Consider the following 15,647-nt stretch of genomic DNA (forward strand, 5'->3'; position numbering starts at 1 on the left):
GTAAGGGAAAACTAAACAAATACTTGCTTTTGAGAGCAACATTTCCCAAGTATATGCTTTTGACTGCACAGTACGTACATTTTTCCTTTAGCTATCAGATTCACCCCATACTGTGGAATATATCTGCTCGAAGAATGTTCCGAAGTATGATTTTAATTTATATATTTCCAGGAAAGGATGCAGGTGACTTTCCACTTCTGTAAAGTTATACAATGCCTTTGAGTGGACCAAACAAAAAGTTACAATAACTAAACTATTAGATAGCCTATAATCAATGTAAACACATAATTAACATAAGCAGTCCAAATTATAATTGTAAAACGCTTTCTAAACATTTTGGTGGTGCTCAGTCTTCTCAAATTCTCAGTTGGATTTAAATCTGGACTCAGTGGACTGACAGTGGTTTTGCTTGGTTATTACACTGTCTGATGACGTGTTTCATAATTTAATTGTATTTGTCTTTACTTGTGACGCTCTTCTTAATTTTATTAAGTTTGTCTGGCCAATGGGCTGAAAAACAACCATTCTCACCCTAATGTAAGATGGATGGATTGGGTTTTTGGTGATGAGCACTCCACACGATCTTTAAACCAAAAACACTGTCGTTGTCCAGAACTACTGACCTGCAACACGAGCCCTTCAAACCTTTGATTATATTCCTGCCTGATTGAAATACTAAATAACGAATAATTACTGATACTGATTACTGATGCCCCAATGATGGTGAATAATTTCATTAAGCACCATTATAAAAAATAAAAAAAAGATTAAAAAATGTTCTCAATAGGGGCAAAATATTCTAGTTTGATGTTTGTTGTCATTACCAGTTGCCCAATTCCAGACAGAACAGATGTATTTCTCTAAAGTACATTTTGATCTGTCCAGCATTTCTATGATCATCTGTCGTCCTCTGCTGGACACTCCTTCCACTCCATTCCGCCCACACCAGTCTAGCTCCATGTTCTAGTCCCAGCCAGGCAGTGGATCGAATGGCTGTATAATTGAATGAACGTATTTTATTTTATAATTTTAAACGAACAGATACACTCAGTTCGGCCTTTGGAGTTATAAAATCGTCAATCGAGAGTTTTTGGTCTATGTATTTTGCCGACGAGCTGCGTTTCAGTTGAGTTTCTTAGTTCCTGCGTTTAGTAGGGGATTATGAGCAATACAAAAGAGTGTATGGACTGTAACAAGACAAATCAAACAATAAAACACAGCATTGTGCTCAAATAACCAAAATATGGATCAAATTATGTCAATTTATCAACCAAATTCCGAGATGTGAGAGTGCCTCAATGTTAATTTACATGTTGGAACCCGGAAAATCCGACCTCCGAGGGCTACTGGAAGGCAGCAGTTTTCTTTGAGTTTAGTTCCGGTGTGGGAGGAATGCAAAGACTGTGCCCAGCCAATCACAATACAGCACCATGTTTTACAGGCATGTATTTCCACCAATCACACTCTTACATTATTACCCTTCGGGTAAAGTGTAGCTTTACTGGCTTTAGCATATAATTCAAGTTTCGCTCTCTTTCGCTCGACGCGTCTCCCTGGTGGTGAGTATTTGTTTAACAATAAAATACAACTAAGTTTAATTCGTATTTTTATCACGGTCTACAAGTCCAATTGTAAGTTATGGCGTTTTAAGAACGTCGATTTACGCGGCTTACCTGAGGTAAGCTAATGGTGTTGATATGCTAACACTATCAGCACGGAAAACGAACACAGGAAACGTTGCGTTAGCACTGTAAAGTGTTGCTTTATTTATATTAAACGTTTATTTTAACATGTAAAGGGACTCACTTGGTGAGTATGTATTATACGTCGTTTCGGCCAATGATACAAACTAGCCGGGCCACGCTTGCTTTCTGCGCTGGCTTTTGATTAGCCTGTTTCTACGCCACAGCCCAAATACAGTATTTGTTATCGTTGTTACTGTACGTTGTCCTGAACTGTAATCCGTCTCTCTCAGAACTTTACTGCAGCCATGGTTAAAATATTCATTGGCAACCTCGCGCAAGAAACCCAGAAAGAGGATCTGGAAGCCCTGTTCACCCCTTACGGCACAGTGACGGAATGCGCAAAGTTTAAAAATTATGCATTCGTTCACATGGATGACCGCAAATCGGCCACCAAAGCCATCCGTGAGCTCCACCTGTACGAGCTCAATGGTCGACCCATCAACGTGGAGCCCAGCCGAGGGAAGAACCAGGGCCCCATGAAGCTTCATATTGCCAATGTAGAGAAGGGCCACGAGAAAGAGCTGCAGGAGCTGTTTGAGGAGTATGGCACTGTCTCCGAATGTGCCATCGTGAAGAACTTTGCTTTTGTTCACATGCCCAATGCCGATGAGGCCATGGATGCACTGGAGGCTCTGGACAACAGCGAGTTTCAAGGTAAATCATTCACAATAGTTGTTGTGCTTAGTAAAAGATGGATTCAGATAAATGGCTTGTGAAGTTTTCAGATCAGACATTTTTCATTTTTAAAAAGCAATTTGGCTTTTCTCATGCCCATACTCTCAATTCTCAAATTCATACATATTTTCTTTTTTGGGTACTTAAGGTTATGACCTCTTGCCTCCTTGACTTGATGCTCCTTTTGAATTGCGAACCTTGACATCCAAACATCTCTTTCTCAGGAAAGCGCATACATGTTCAGGTTTCTAAAAGCAGACCAAGAGGGGGTCCTGAGGAGGAATTCTATCCACCTCCGCCTGGCAGAGGCGGCCCATACCCGCCTCATTACCCTGACGACGGGCACGAGCCCTACAGAGCCCGCATGTCCGCTTACGCTGCGCCGCCTCCAATGCCGCCCCCTCCACCCAGGCGTCCCGGGTTCCCCGACCGATACGGCTACGGCAACGGCTACGCTGGAATGGTCGATTACTATGAGAAATTCCGCGCCCGGGGCTACGGCTCTTCCCCATATGACGACAGGCGCGCCAATGCCATCCCTCCTCCTCCGCCGCCCTCGTCTGCTGTAGCCCAGCGTCTGGGCCTCGACTCATACGAGCGCCGCCCGTTGCCTCCACCGCCTCCTCCATCGTATATGAACCGTGACAGAAGCCCTCTGCGCAGGGTCCCGCCGCCCCCTCCACCAGCTGGTAATGGCTACTCCTACGATCGCTCCAACCTCTCCCAGGCCTCCAAAGGCGTCGCGTATGGGCCTCCGCGGCCCACGATGTACTCTGAGAGAATGCCACCACCGCCACCAGCTCGATTCGCCTATTAGTCTAGTCTAAGGTGAGGACACGCAGTCTGTTTTTGTTGAGTCTAAATTTACTCGCAACTCAAATGGAAGTGATTACCACAATGATTGGACTGGCGCTCTAAACTTTTATCTCCTCATCTTAAACCACGGGTTACCTGCTGCTGAAATCGTAATTTTGTTGCTTGAAAAAGTCAGCCTTGCGCGGTCTGAATAGAAGGCGCTCTTGACATGTGGTGTGCTCTCTTGCAGGTTTAGAATATGACAAGATCGTCGTCGGCCGATGCTCGAGGCGTATACATCCCGGTCTATGGCGGATTGCGTTGCGTTCACCTGAGACTTGCTGGAAGATACTGAATCGCAGAGAGTGCCGTTCCATGATTCTTTTATTGTTAAAATTCTTAAAAGTTTTTCAAAAATATTCACACTCATTCTGAGAGCCCATAACTTAACTATTCAAACATTTCTAAACGGACAACAAAACTGAAAAGTGAATTGAATAGAAATATTTTTTTCTATAAAATTTGTTACCAAAATAAGTCAGTAAAATCATTGTAAGAAATACTTTTCTTGGTGTGGCAAGTGATCTCATTGCGATAAATTTCTGTTTTCCTTTTTAAATTTTGTTATCTTGCGAAGTTATATTGGCAGTTATGTCTGATTTTATTTCCTTTTTTATTTGTTTTGAAGTTATTGATTGGAGGGCTTTTTAAATAAACAAATGCTACCAAAGAACGCTGCGTTTGAATTGAACTCTTCGCTCTCTTCACTGTATGCTTTGCTCTCGAGCTCTGCAGCGTTCAGTTAGCTCTTGGGCAGATCTAGATTGTGTACTGGAATGTGTGCAATTTGGAGAACTGCTAATTAGCACCTTAAGTTTAAAACAAACTAGGACTCTTAATGAGTTAAGATTGTGGGGCTATCACATAAGAAAAATACATGCAAACTTAAAACCACTAATCCACTGGTTATTTTCTGTACGTGACTCGAAAATATGACACCACGCAGCGGGATTTAACGTTTGCGTTTAAACTTCAGTGTAGGTGACTTCATGTTGCAATATTGGCCTGTGGCTGGATTGTAAAAAAAAAAAAACAGTTGATGCGTGGTACGCCCGGGTAACGGTACTATAAAACAACCTCGGTAGTAGTCATGCAAATGCTGCTTAGGCTTAGTTTCCTCAGCAAGATTATGTTGGATATGGTCAAATATTTCATATTTTTTCATTTGTTCATAAATCCTTCATTGCATCACAAGATCTTAAGTTTCATTCTATTTTAATGGCCAGTTTTGGTAACTTAAGTCAGTGTTCTACACAGACCTCCATCCTACTCTGCTGCAGTTTTGACCCACATGATTGGGATGCTTAGTATTTGTGCTTCTTGTAGGTGTTTAGACTGTAGACTGCATTAGAGGGCTGCTGATGGTAAGTGCTCCTCGAAGATGGGATATATCCACATCAGGTCATCAGGTAAGTTTGATTTCTCCTGTGTAAAGAATTTGAATGTTGGTCTTCTCTCACGATACTGTTAAAGGGTGAATGCTCACTGTTCTCGCCCACAGGCTTGTTGCTGCTTTCTCGGAGCTCCAAGTATGTGTACAGTCGGCCCGTTTGCACTTGGAAGCACAGTTGGATCATGACGTTTTAGCCAAAGGTTAGTCTGCATTGTTTTTGTTGTTTTAATAAAACGCTGTATGCTGTATGCTTTACAGTCTCTGTTTGACAGATTGGAGGAGGCATCAGTCACTGAGGAAGACCTGGATATTCATGTCTGATATATTTATTGCATATTGACTGAGGTCGAGCTCCTTTGACACATGTTCAAAAAGGCTGTCTTTTCTAGTTTGTAGGCTTTAATGGGAAATTAAGTGTCTTAGTGTCTGGTACAAACTGGATTCATTGTCCTCCTTGCCCGACCTTTCCCGTGTGACATGAAGACTTCTGTATAAATACTATAATGGGTCCCTTTGGGGGAAGAGTGTCTTATGTCTTCCCTATCTTTGATCTTTGTGTTTTTTACCCACCCAACCAATATCCATTGTTGCAGAACAGGTAGTTGCATTGAAAGCTACGTTTTTTTTTTAAGACAGGCCTTATAATTGTATTTGAACCTTTTCTTGAATAAATAGAAAATATAGAAGTTACTGAGATGGTGCTTTCTTGAAGATGTAAAGTGTTTAAAGATAGACAATTATGCTGAACCTGTTGGGTTCCTCCAGCAATGTGCTTACAAAAATGTCTTTATAATTTATAAACTTTAAATTCTACAGTAAATTAAAATGTCCACCTAGTCTACTCCTTTTCTTGTAACATGAGCTGAGGTTGTATAACTTCTAACTTGTATGACATAAATTCTTGAAACAATGCAATTATCAATAAGACAGTGCACTCATCTTAGATAATTTTATTTTATGGGGGAAGGTTTGGTCTGGCTTTTACACGCCCTCCAAAAAATAATTCTTCCTGTAATAAAAACATAACATTTATCATCAACATCTTAAACTTCATAGTACAGATATTTCCATGTTTTGTGACGGCTGATCCAGTAAAACTGATATGAATCTAGATGGTCATAAAATCTGGGAAGCTTGCTTGAAATCCGTGTTAAACAAAAAACTTGGTAACAGTAAAATATATACATATAAATAAGTTAGAAAACCATATAACACTAATGAAATGGGTCAAAAGAGAATGCGGAGACATTCACACAATTAAATTAGTTTCTTCACTGCTTCTATAGAAGACAATGATTTAAGGACACTTAAAGCTTCATAGTTTCATTTGAATTGATGTAACAGTATCACAATAAAACATCCAACCACCACTACATGCGATATGGCATGGTGTCATCAGTCTCCAAGGGCTCATGGGACGTGAGACCGTCTGTATACCCAGAACTATTAGTGTCCATGACTGGGCTCTTGGGTGAAACACACACACACGTCTCTGTAAAAGGAGAAACTTCCAACACATCCAGTTCCACTTCAAAGCTGCCCTGAGCCTCTCCAGAGTCCCTCACAATCAGCATCTCATACTCCCCAAACCGCACCAGGGCCTTATTCGGTAGATCCATCCTCTCCAAGTACCCCAGTCCTGTTCCGTTTACAATCAAACGCCCTTTCTTGCTCAAGTTCTGGATCGTGAAAAACATTCCTTGGCTTTGAGGGGTGTGGTATGCTTGGAGGGAGAGCTGCTTGCGGGACACTTTTTGGTCCACCAGAGCCAAAGTGCAGGACAAGCCATCCCGTCCCATCCGGAGAGGGTCGTCTGCATCCAGCTTGACTCTTTTGCCCAAAGTTAGAAGGCTAAACATACCCTTTGAGCGTTGTTGGGGATGGTACAGCTTGATCTGAAGACAAGTCAGAAGGTCCTCCTCCGTTTCCATTGTTTGGGACACGTTCATGATGGGATCCCCCTGATATGACCTTTCTTGACCCCAGAATAGATGTCCTAAGAAGAGAAATCAATACAGTTTGGTGCTTGGGGAATTCAATCATCTTGGACAATTTTCTTACCTGGAAATTTTTTTTGTGTCTAGGTGTGATTACAGCTTCTATTCCAACGGATTTCTGGACAACTAACGGTGCTGTGTGTGATAGTGAAACTTGTAAGACTGGTGTGCAAGACTCAACAGCTCAACCCCTTTGTCACAAGACCGTGCTGCTTTCACTGCCACTGGGACATTTCAGAGCTCAAACCGCACAGCAGCAAATATGGGCCCATTATAGCAGGTTCTGCTGTTAGCAAATCCAAGCTTACTTAAAAGTAGACTCACTTTCAAGTCCAAGTGATGCTGCTCAGTTTACTTTTATTTTTTAAGTAACTTCTTCAATGACTCGACTTGATACTTGCAGCTAACACTGAAATAGTTTAAAGGTTGGGTTGACTGAATAATATTCTTAGGCTACTATACATACTACTCTCAATCAATTAGACCCATTTCTTTCCACTAAAGTAATGTGACTGAATTGTTTTTAAGAAGCGAGACCGTCTGGACTGGTTATGTTAAGTATTTTGTTTTTTTTTGTGTGTGTGTGTTTTTTTACGAGAGAACAGCAAATGTAGCATTTTATTGGTGGGAATTACCGGAAAGTTCCCCATGAGGCAACCATGGACAGTCTTTAGAGATGTCATGTTATGTATTAACCTTAGAGAATGTGTGCCGTTTTATTGTAGTTCAAACAAAACATAGACCTCATAAAACTCCCAATATACAACTGACTCAAGTGTTATAAAGTGTTAGGCTTGTTTCTAAGTGTATTTTGTGTTTGAATTGCGTTTACCTGCCAGTAAACAATTGGTGGTCGGTGGTCACTGGTTCCAGCTGGGAAGAGGTAAAGTCCCAGAGGTTTGGACGATAAAACAAAAAATTAAATAACCCTAAACTTTGTAAAATGACTCTAAAATGGATATTTAATAGATCATCAGAATGTTCAAAATTCTGGAATGGAGGCAAAGTTAAGTAGACCATGGTACATTTTCTAATTCAAAGAACTAAGGATTTTAAGTTTTTTTTAACAAAAAATAGATTTTACAGGGTAGATATGTCCGTTAATTTGCTTTTCTATTACAAGCCTGGAAATAAAAGCTTCACAAAAAGTATAATTTTGTCGTAATTTGTTACACAATACTAGTTACTTCAAAATGTACTTAGTTACATTACATTACTAGTATAATGTAAAGTTGTATTTAAAGTATTATTAACTTAGTTACACCCAACACTGTTTGTAGATAACATTAAAAACTATTGTAGGGTCAATGTTTCTGTAAGTATTAGTCAAGTGAAAACTGTTTTACTTTTATTGAAAATGCAATGTGTATGTCATAATCTTGTACGCAATTAAAGAAAAACTTGAAATGCACTTGTAACTTACTTTAAACCAGTCAATAATACTTGCATGTATCCTAGTGATTTTCATTATCCAAAGGGAACGTGAATTTTAATATTTTGTGATGTTCTGATGTTAATCCCAGTGTGCCCATTGAAATATCAGTTTGTTCTACCTCACGTTTACCTCCATCCCGCGAACTTACAATGTTTCGTTTACAATCTTTTGAAGTAAATCATTTATTTTTTTCGCACCACCAAGCTACGTCACAAGGTGGTCCTGCCGTTAAACGTACAAAAAGAAGAAGCTACGTTAGAAGAGTGGATCATTATCGGTTAGTTACAGCTACATGTGCTGCCATCTTTGTTCTGTAGGGGGCGAGCTAACAATGCGGCAGCCGGATGTAGGCTCTAGTCCACAGTTCAGTTCACACAAAAGAACGCAGGAGCCGGTAACGACGACGAAACGCCAAGGAACGACCTACAGTCTACTAACGCATCCATTTAGGTAACACATCGTGTAAACTTAGTATTAATCTAAATGTATTACAAAGTGTGTTGTTGCGTTGAGTTTTTACGTGCATTTGATGGACGTGTTTGGTTATAGATTCAGGCCTCGTACTAGCTCGTTAGCTTTATCTGACCCTAGATATTTGAACGACCCGTTCATTCACTAAATCAGATTTGACTTGCTTGAATTATGTCGTCGACCTCAGGATTTTTACATGTTACATGCTTATTATATTCAATTAAAAGCGTTGTTGTATAACGTTACACATTTATTCGTGGATTTACTTAGCATCGTTAAATGATCATCCGCCATTTTGCATTATCTAAGCCGGACTCGTGAGCTGCTTCTGGTGGTCTATACGTTGCTAATCTTTGCACATTTCTTAATTTTGATTTTTTTTTTAATCATTCATATCTGGGGTAGAAAGCCAAATATTTTAATAGTTAGCACTATGTATTTTTGGGAATCACACCATTTTTAAAACGGTAACATTAATGATGATCGGCCACAGTTCAACCTAGTTCATTTTCTCTTTCTGCAGCCAGCCATTATGGTGAAGATATTTGTGGGGAACCTGTCCACGGAGGCAACCCAGGATGAGCTGAAAGAACTCTTTGAGCAGTATGGCAGTGTCATGGAGTGTTCCATCATAAAGAACTTTGCGTTTGTTCACATGGAAGACCGCAAAGCTGCCACTAAAGCCATCAAGAGCCTTCGCCATCACATGCTGCATGGTACACCCATGAATGTGGAGGCCAGCCATGGCAAGAACCAGGGCCCAGTCAAGCTACATGTGGCCAATGTAGAAAAGGGATGTGATGAGGAGCTCCTTGCTCTCTTTGAGCAGTATGGTACAGTTTCAGAGTGTGCTATTGTCAAAAATTTTGCTTTTGTACACATGCCCAACTACGACGAGGCGATGGACGCACTGAAGGATCTGGACAACTCGGAGTTCCAAGGTTAGAGCTTGTGTAAAAAAAAAAATAAGCCTGTGGAAGTAATATTCCCTTTGCCTTATTATTGTGTGTTGTGTTTTCAGGAAAACACATCCATGTGCAGATTTCCAAGAGTCGGCCTCGACATGAGGAGTCTGATGAGTATCCTCCACCGCCTCCTGACTACTGGCCCCCACGTTATCCAGATAGGCCTGATATGCCCCCACCAAATTACATGAGAGGCCGATATGGCCCCCCAGGTTACCCCCCACCTCCCCCCCTGCCTCCTCCTCCCCCCAGGCGGCCTCTTTACGGTGAGCGTCCATTTGAGGGTGAGAGGGATAGTTATAACAGTGTGGTAGATTATTATGAGAAGTACCGTGCGCGTCCGTATGCTTCAGGATTTGAGGACCAGCGAGCACCCATGCCGCCGCCTCCTCCCGCTCCTATCGCCCGAGATCCGTTCGAGCGCCGGCCGGTCCCGCCTCCTCCGTCGTCGTACTACGCACGAGATCGCAGTCCTATCAGACGACCACCCGCTGCCCCCGTCCCGCCTGCAGCTAACGGCTACAGCTACGATCGTTCCCGCATTGCCCCTGGATACGGCAGGGACCCCTACACTGAGCTACCCCCACCGCCCTCTGCTCGATACGCTTATTAAAAAGGTGAGGTCTGAGCTCCGCAACTACCAAAACCCTGCGTTTTCGTACTTAAGCCGTAACCCTAAAGATACGTCCTAGTACGTGATCCTTTAGTCGTGTTTGTTCTTTCGTTGGAAGTACAAAGGAAACGGCGCTCTAGTTGCAATATTCACACATTCTGTGGTTTGCTTTTTCCCCCCAGGATTGCCGTCTCTCTACTGCGTCGGCGCTCGTCCCTTTGATGTACGCGACTAAAATCGACTTCCCATTTCTGCGGCGCAGCGCGTTTTCGCTGACTTACAGGAAGTGAATTGTGGACGTTCATGTTATTTTTTTTAATGAATAATTTTTAGTTTTCCGCTTCAAGTCTTTTAGGTTGTCAATGTGTTGTAGTATTTTAATAATGCCTCATGTTGTCGCTTTTATTTCTTTCCCCACAAAATAGTTAGTGTCTAATTCTGTATAAATCCTGTGCGATAAATGTAACCGCATCAACTTGGACTGAATACTCTAATAATACTAATGAATCTGCACGCTCAACGTCGTTTATTGGTTGTAAGCGCGTAAATTATGTTAAACGTTTCCGCCACTTACAACCTAGCCTGTTTTATCATGACATTACCATATAAAATGCGTAGATATTCTGTTGGCTACAGTAAAGTTGTGATTTGAAAATCAAGCGTTTGTCGAGCCGTCCGCTTACTTTCTAATTATCAATCACCAGTTCAAATGATAAATAACATGCCCTTAGTACTTGGTGCAGTCCATCTACACCAGAGTCACTGGACTCACATGAAACTGGGGGCAGAGAAAATGTGTGTTTGCAGGTAAGTAAAACGAGGACAGGTAATGATGCACATTTTTCTATATTTACAAACTTTTATCTCATGCAGACTGAGATCTTTATGACATTACATTTTTAGCACTGAACATACAATTTGCATGCAGTTAACAGGTAAATTATAATGTATTGCCTTTTGTCGTTGTTAGAACAGTGTTGACATTTTTGTGCCACAGATATTAATAAAAAAACTACTTAAGATAAACAAGTTTGTTTTCATTTTGGCCCAATGTTTTTCAAGTTATACCAGACCACTCCACTACATTCTACTTGTACAATGTTTTTTGTAGCATATCGGATGTGGGCAAAAATATTTTATGTAATGTACTTCTATTAAAATGTACGGGTTACTGTATTCTAAAAAGGTGGAATAGTTCACATTAAGGTGCGTTTTTTATATATAGGGATGTGGCAGAAGTAAACAATTTTTGTTCTGCCTGTTCACTAGAGAAATGCACGCACTCACAAAGCAGTTTAAACCTCAGACTATGAATTAGTACTATTGTTTTCCTGTTAAGATTGATTTAAATACAGCTATTCAAAATGAAGTTATTTAATGTTTGGGCTATAGTCTACTTTAGACATGCCCACATCGGCTGATTAAAAGAGGATGTGGCGTCAAAACGAAGTCTTATCTAACCCAAACCGCACTCGAATAACACTGAACTGCACAGAAGTTTGTGCAGAAACCACTGTTTGTACATAGACATGCTAGTAAACTGTATATCTGAGATATAAAGGTTAGAGATTAAACTCTTGAACTCAAAAATCAAATTTCTTGATGTCCCATAGAAATGTCTTTAATCTAAATTAAAGAATTAGTCGACTAAGACGCCATCAAAGACTCAGGATTACAGCCCAACTCAAGTGTTCTAAATGTAGATTTTTGTAAAAAGTATTTTACACTAACCCCAAACCAAACAGAAATACACTTGCTACTTTAAATAGACTTGCTGCTTTGTTAATGCACAATGTTTTGTGGTTCAAACTTCACCTCAGTGGAAAATGATCAGTGCCAGTGAAGCATGTGCTGCACGCTTTATTCTGAAATCTCACATTAAATGCTTTAAAATATGCAAAAAGCAACAATTCCCTTTTATTTATCTAGTAGCAGCATAAATGACATTTGGATCATTATGAAGAGCTTTGTTGGTCCGTCTTGCTTTTGCTCGGAAATTCACAGCAGCATAATTTAAGTTGTCATTAGCCAGGTCCTGTAAGGCAAAGTATGAGTCAGAAAACAGGGTTTGAGTACATGTTTGTGCCTGGTTCAAATTAACCTCGTTTGATCCATTCAGTTCTTGTCTCTGAGCTGCAATGGAGTTGGGAGTTGTCAAATATTTTACAAATAAATTTGAAATAATGTTGGAGGTGAAATATACCTGTTTGAAGTTTCTTGACTTTAAGAGCAAACCAAACAATGGCCATTGTAAGAAGAATACAGAGAACCCCAAGGCTTATGCTTATCCACAATGATAAATGACCTATAGGACACATTTTTACTTAAGTTATTTAATACTTTAAATTTTTTTCAAGTTTTAAGAGTCATACCTTCACATTCAGTACTCTTTATCGTCTGGCGAGCTGTAATCTAAGAACAAATAATACAGTTGTTAGCTGTATATGATGGATAAAAAATAAAAATAAACTGCTATAAATAAGGACGGACGATGTAGTGAGTTTTGAGATGAAGAGAACAACCGTACCACACCCGGAACTATGCTCTTATTTCCTATAAAGGATTGTTTTTTAAAAAGCCAAGGAACCAGATCCAATCCTTGAGGAACTCCATAACTGAACATTTACATACTTAGTATAGTAACTTAATTAAGAATTTGAATGAAATGAAAGATTTAATGAAATGAGGAAATTTGAGAATACGTAAAAATGTGACATTTAAATCTTACCTTCAACATTTAAATGCACAACATTAGTTTGTACAAGTCCAAAAAGGTCAATGAAACAAAAGTAGAAGCCACTGTCGGTCATTTTGACGCGTTGGATTTTGAGAGTGACAAAAGAACTGTTGAAACTTGCGTTAAATCTGTTATTTCCCTCACACGGCTCGGGCTCTGCGGTGCATATGAAGCTATAGTTCTCGTTGTTGACCAGCCTGGACCAAAGCACTTTAATACTGGCGTAATTATTCCTGCATGACAAGAAAGCATCTTCACCAGACTTTATGTTCACTTTGATAGACCAAGAGCTCCAGCCTGAAACAAATAATATAATCATTATTAGTCATGATAAATGTGTTCAAATGTTAGATAGTACTTACTGAGGCTGGCCAGAAGAAGAGCCACTAGAATTAAGTAGTTCATAGTGCAACAGTGGAAATGTAGGGTTCTTGATAATGCTTTTAAGATGGTTACAAAGGGGCGGGCTTTTTATCTTGATGTGAGTGCTCATGCCACATAAAGGACATCCGGACAAAGCAATGCATCAGAAAGCATGTCTCACAGTTGTGTTTATTAAAGAGGGATTGGACAAGCCTGTTCTTTCCTATAGTAGAAATGTCATCTCTGTGAGAACAAAGTGGTCCTGGCTTTACTTTCACTTTTCATCTTTCAGTCCTGTAAAATCAGCCAGTTCCTCAGGCCTGACTGTGACAAGGGATTGTTCTGCTGTTGAAACAGTGAAATGTAAAGTAAGCCTCATGAGTTGTATATAGTTCTGAGGACCCCCAAACCCTGTGTTACCTTTTCTTAGCTCACAGCCGTGACCGTGGCAACATTAAATACCTGCATACTCATTTTTGAAGTTTATATGTTTGGGTTCACATGTTCTCCATTTAAAGTTTTTGGGGTGTAATCTATATGTCTAAATATACAATATAATCATACCACAATGCAAATAGAATATGTACAAATGTGTGGATATAATGATTGTTTGTCTTTGTGTCATGTCATTGTTGTGGACTTGATAATAATAGTCTTTCTTATTCCATATCTTTATTTGATTATTTTTAAAGGGGTAATGTATTTGTAGATGACAACATGATTAAAAATGTAGAGGGAAACTATTTCAATTAAAGCGTGGCAGCTGTGTTGGCATTAGTTTCAGAAGATGCATGTTTTATTCTCCTATGTTCAAAACTGATCTAAATATAGCCTACTGCATTTTCTTAAACTGTGGTACATGTACCACTGGTGGTACACGGGCTTCTGGTGGAACGTGGATTACTCCGCAGTGAGAGTATTTGGTAAAGTCAGTTTACTCCATATTTTTGTTCTCTTTTGGGTCAATTATTTTCTTAGGTGGAACTGCTAGTTGTCTATCTGCTGCTAGTTCCTGTGTCCAAACCACAGAGCATTTTGTACAAGTGATGTTTCACAGGCCATTCAGTTTTTATATATTTTATTTTAGCTTCACATGGCGATACAATCCAATAAAAAAATAAAAAGTCGCCGCCCAATAAACATTCTCAATTCAATGTCTTATATCAGAAGTTCCTCAGGACAGTGTTTCTGGTTCATGCCCTGTACGTTTCACTGCAGCATATGGACATGTTTCTGTCTCATGTCGGCTGCTCACAGGAGTGGACCTGGGTCTGGACTGAAATGCACCGCTGCGTACTGCATATTTTCTGAGTTCTCAGTCTGGAAAGGAAAAACAATTTTGTCATTAATGTAGGCATACTGATGACCTTTCTCCCATCATTTTAAATTTATTTAATTATAAGTCCACATTCGTTATTATTAGGCCCGAGACGAAGGATGGACAAATATGCCCGTGGGTGGCATCGAGCATTAGACCATTAGCTCTAATTTTGAGTGAAAACCCTGTGAAAAAATATTGAAAGATGGCTCGGTAGCGCCACCTAAAAAATCGATAAAAACGTGGGGCCAATGGGAGCCCGACGCCAAAAAAAGTTGCATTAAAAATATGACGCTCACTCCAAAAAATAGTTAGTGAGGACATGAAAAAAATGATATTGATCGTACAGGAAGTCGACCATGTTGGATCAAACGCAACACTGTGAAAAATGCACCTCGTTGTGCTTTTGGCATCTGCTTCTACAGTTTTCATTGAAAACAAAACACAATGAGCAAAAAATAAAATCATTTTGAGCAATGAGCAAACCACAAACCATCCCAATTTTGAACCCCTAATCGTCAACAAAAAATTGGTACAAACGTACCTCATGTCAGGACTAGGGATGTCACGACATTAATTTTAGAGTCACGATTATCATGAGAAGAAATATCAGGATGTTACGATTATTCACGAACCATTTATATATATATATTTTTTTAGCTTCGAGCTGGCCCCTGTCCAGGGTGTACCCTGCATAAGGCCCAAAGTCACTGGGATAAGCTCCAGTCACCCACGACCTAACGGGAACAAGCAGTAGAAAATGAATGAATGTTTAAAATTTTATAACAGTTAACTTCCCTGCCCTTTAATACAGCATATTAATTTAAAAATAGAATATTATTGCCACAAATTGATTAAATAATATAAATGTATTCTTATTGGTCCCTCATTGTTGCTCTTTTAAGCATTATATCATTTATTAGGGAGATCAGCTCCATGGTAACGCTCAGGGGAGGGGCTTGAAACTTTGAGAAAGTCACTTTCCTTTGGCTCACGCCAACAACAAACAGATTTGTGAAGAAGAAGAAAGCATTTACAGGTAAGATTATGCTCTGGAACTACTCCTCCTCTCTCCCTCCT

At 40.0% G+C, this 15,647-nt stretch overlaps 3 protein-coding genes across 3 annotated transcripts; 1 reads left to right on the top strand and 2 right to left on the bottom strand.

Annotated features, from left to right (window-relative positions):
• The first annotated feature begins 1,538 nt into the window (after positions 1-1,538).
• Positions 1,539-10,153, top strand: LOC140372141 (uncharacterized). The gene is made up of 7 exons (XM_072459421.1): positions 1,539-1,559; positions 1,976-2,399; positions 2,645-3,236; positions 7,505-7,548; positions 8,418-8,494; positions 9,095-9,512; positions 9,593-10,153. The coding sequence occupies exons 2-7, from the start codon at positions 1,991-1,993 to the stop codon at positions 10,147-10,149; spliced, it is 2,097 nt and encodes a 698-aa protein (XP_072315522.1). The 5' UTR covers positions 1,539-1,559; positions 1,976-1,990; the 3' UTR covers positions 10,150-10,153.
• Positions 5,709-6,811, bottom strand: tifa (TRAF interacting protein with forkhead associated domain). The gene is made up of 2 exons (XM_072458914.1): positions 6,730-6,811; positions 5,709-6,664 (listed from the first exon to the last, which is right to left on the bottom strand). The coding sequence occupies exon 2, from the start codon at positions 6,615-6,617 to the stop codon at positions 6,039-6,041; it is 579 nt and encodes a 192-aa protein (XP_072315015.1). The 5' UTR covers positions 6,618-6,664; positions 6,730-6,811; the 3' UTR covers positions 5,709-6,038.
• Positions 10,154-12,044: 1,891 nt separating the features above from the next.
• LOC140372142 (uncharacterized) lies at positions 12,045-13,291 on the bottom strand. The gene is made up of 6 exons (XM_072459423.1): positions 13,249-13,291; positions 12,912-13,183; positions 12,522-12,561; positions 12,353-12,454; positions 12,251-12,282; positions 12,045-12,184 (listed from the first exon to the last, which is right to left on the bottom strand). Exons 1-6 carry the CDS (start codon positions 13,289-13,291, stop codon positions 12,071-12,073), a joined length of 603 nt encoding a protein of 200 aa, XP_072315524.1. The 3' UTR covers positions 12,045-12,070.
• Between the last annotated feature and the right edge of the window lie 2,356 nt (positions 13,292-15,647).

This window comes from Eucyclogobius newberryi, unplaced genomic scaffold, assembly GCF_026437365.1.
Source record: "Eucyclogobius newberryi isolate DKJ021-1_F unplaced genomic scaffold, fEucNew1.0.hap1 SCAF_22, whole genome shotgun sequence".
Taxonomy (NCBI): domain Eukaryota; kingdom Metazoa; phylum Chordata; class Actinopteri; order Gobiiformes; family Gobiidae; genus Eucyclogobius; species Eucyclogobius newberryi.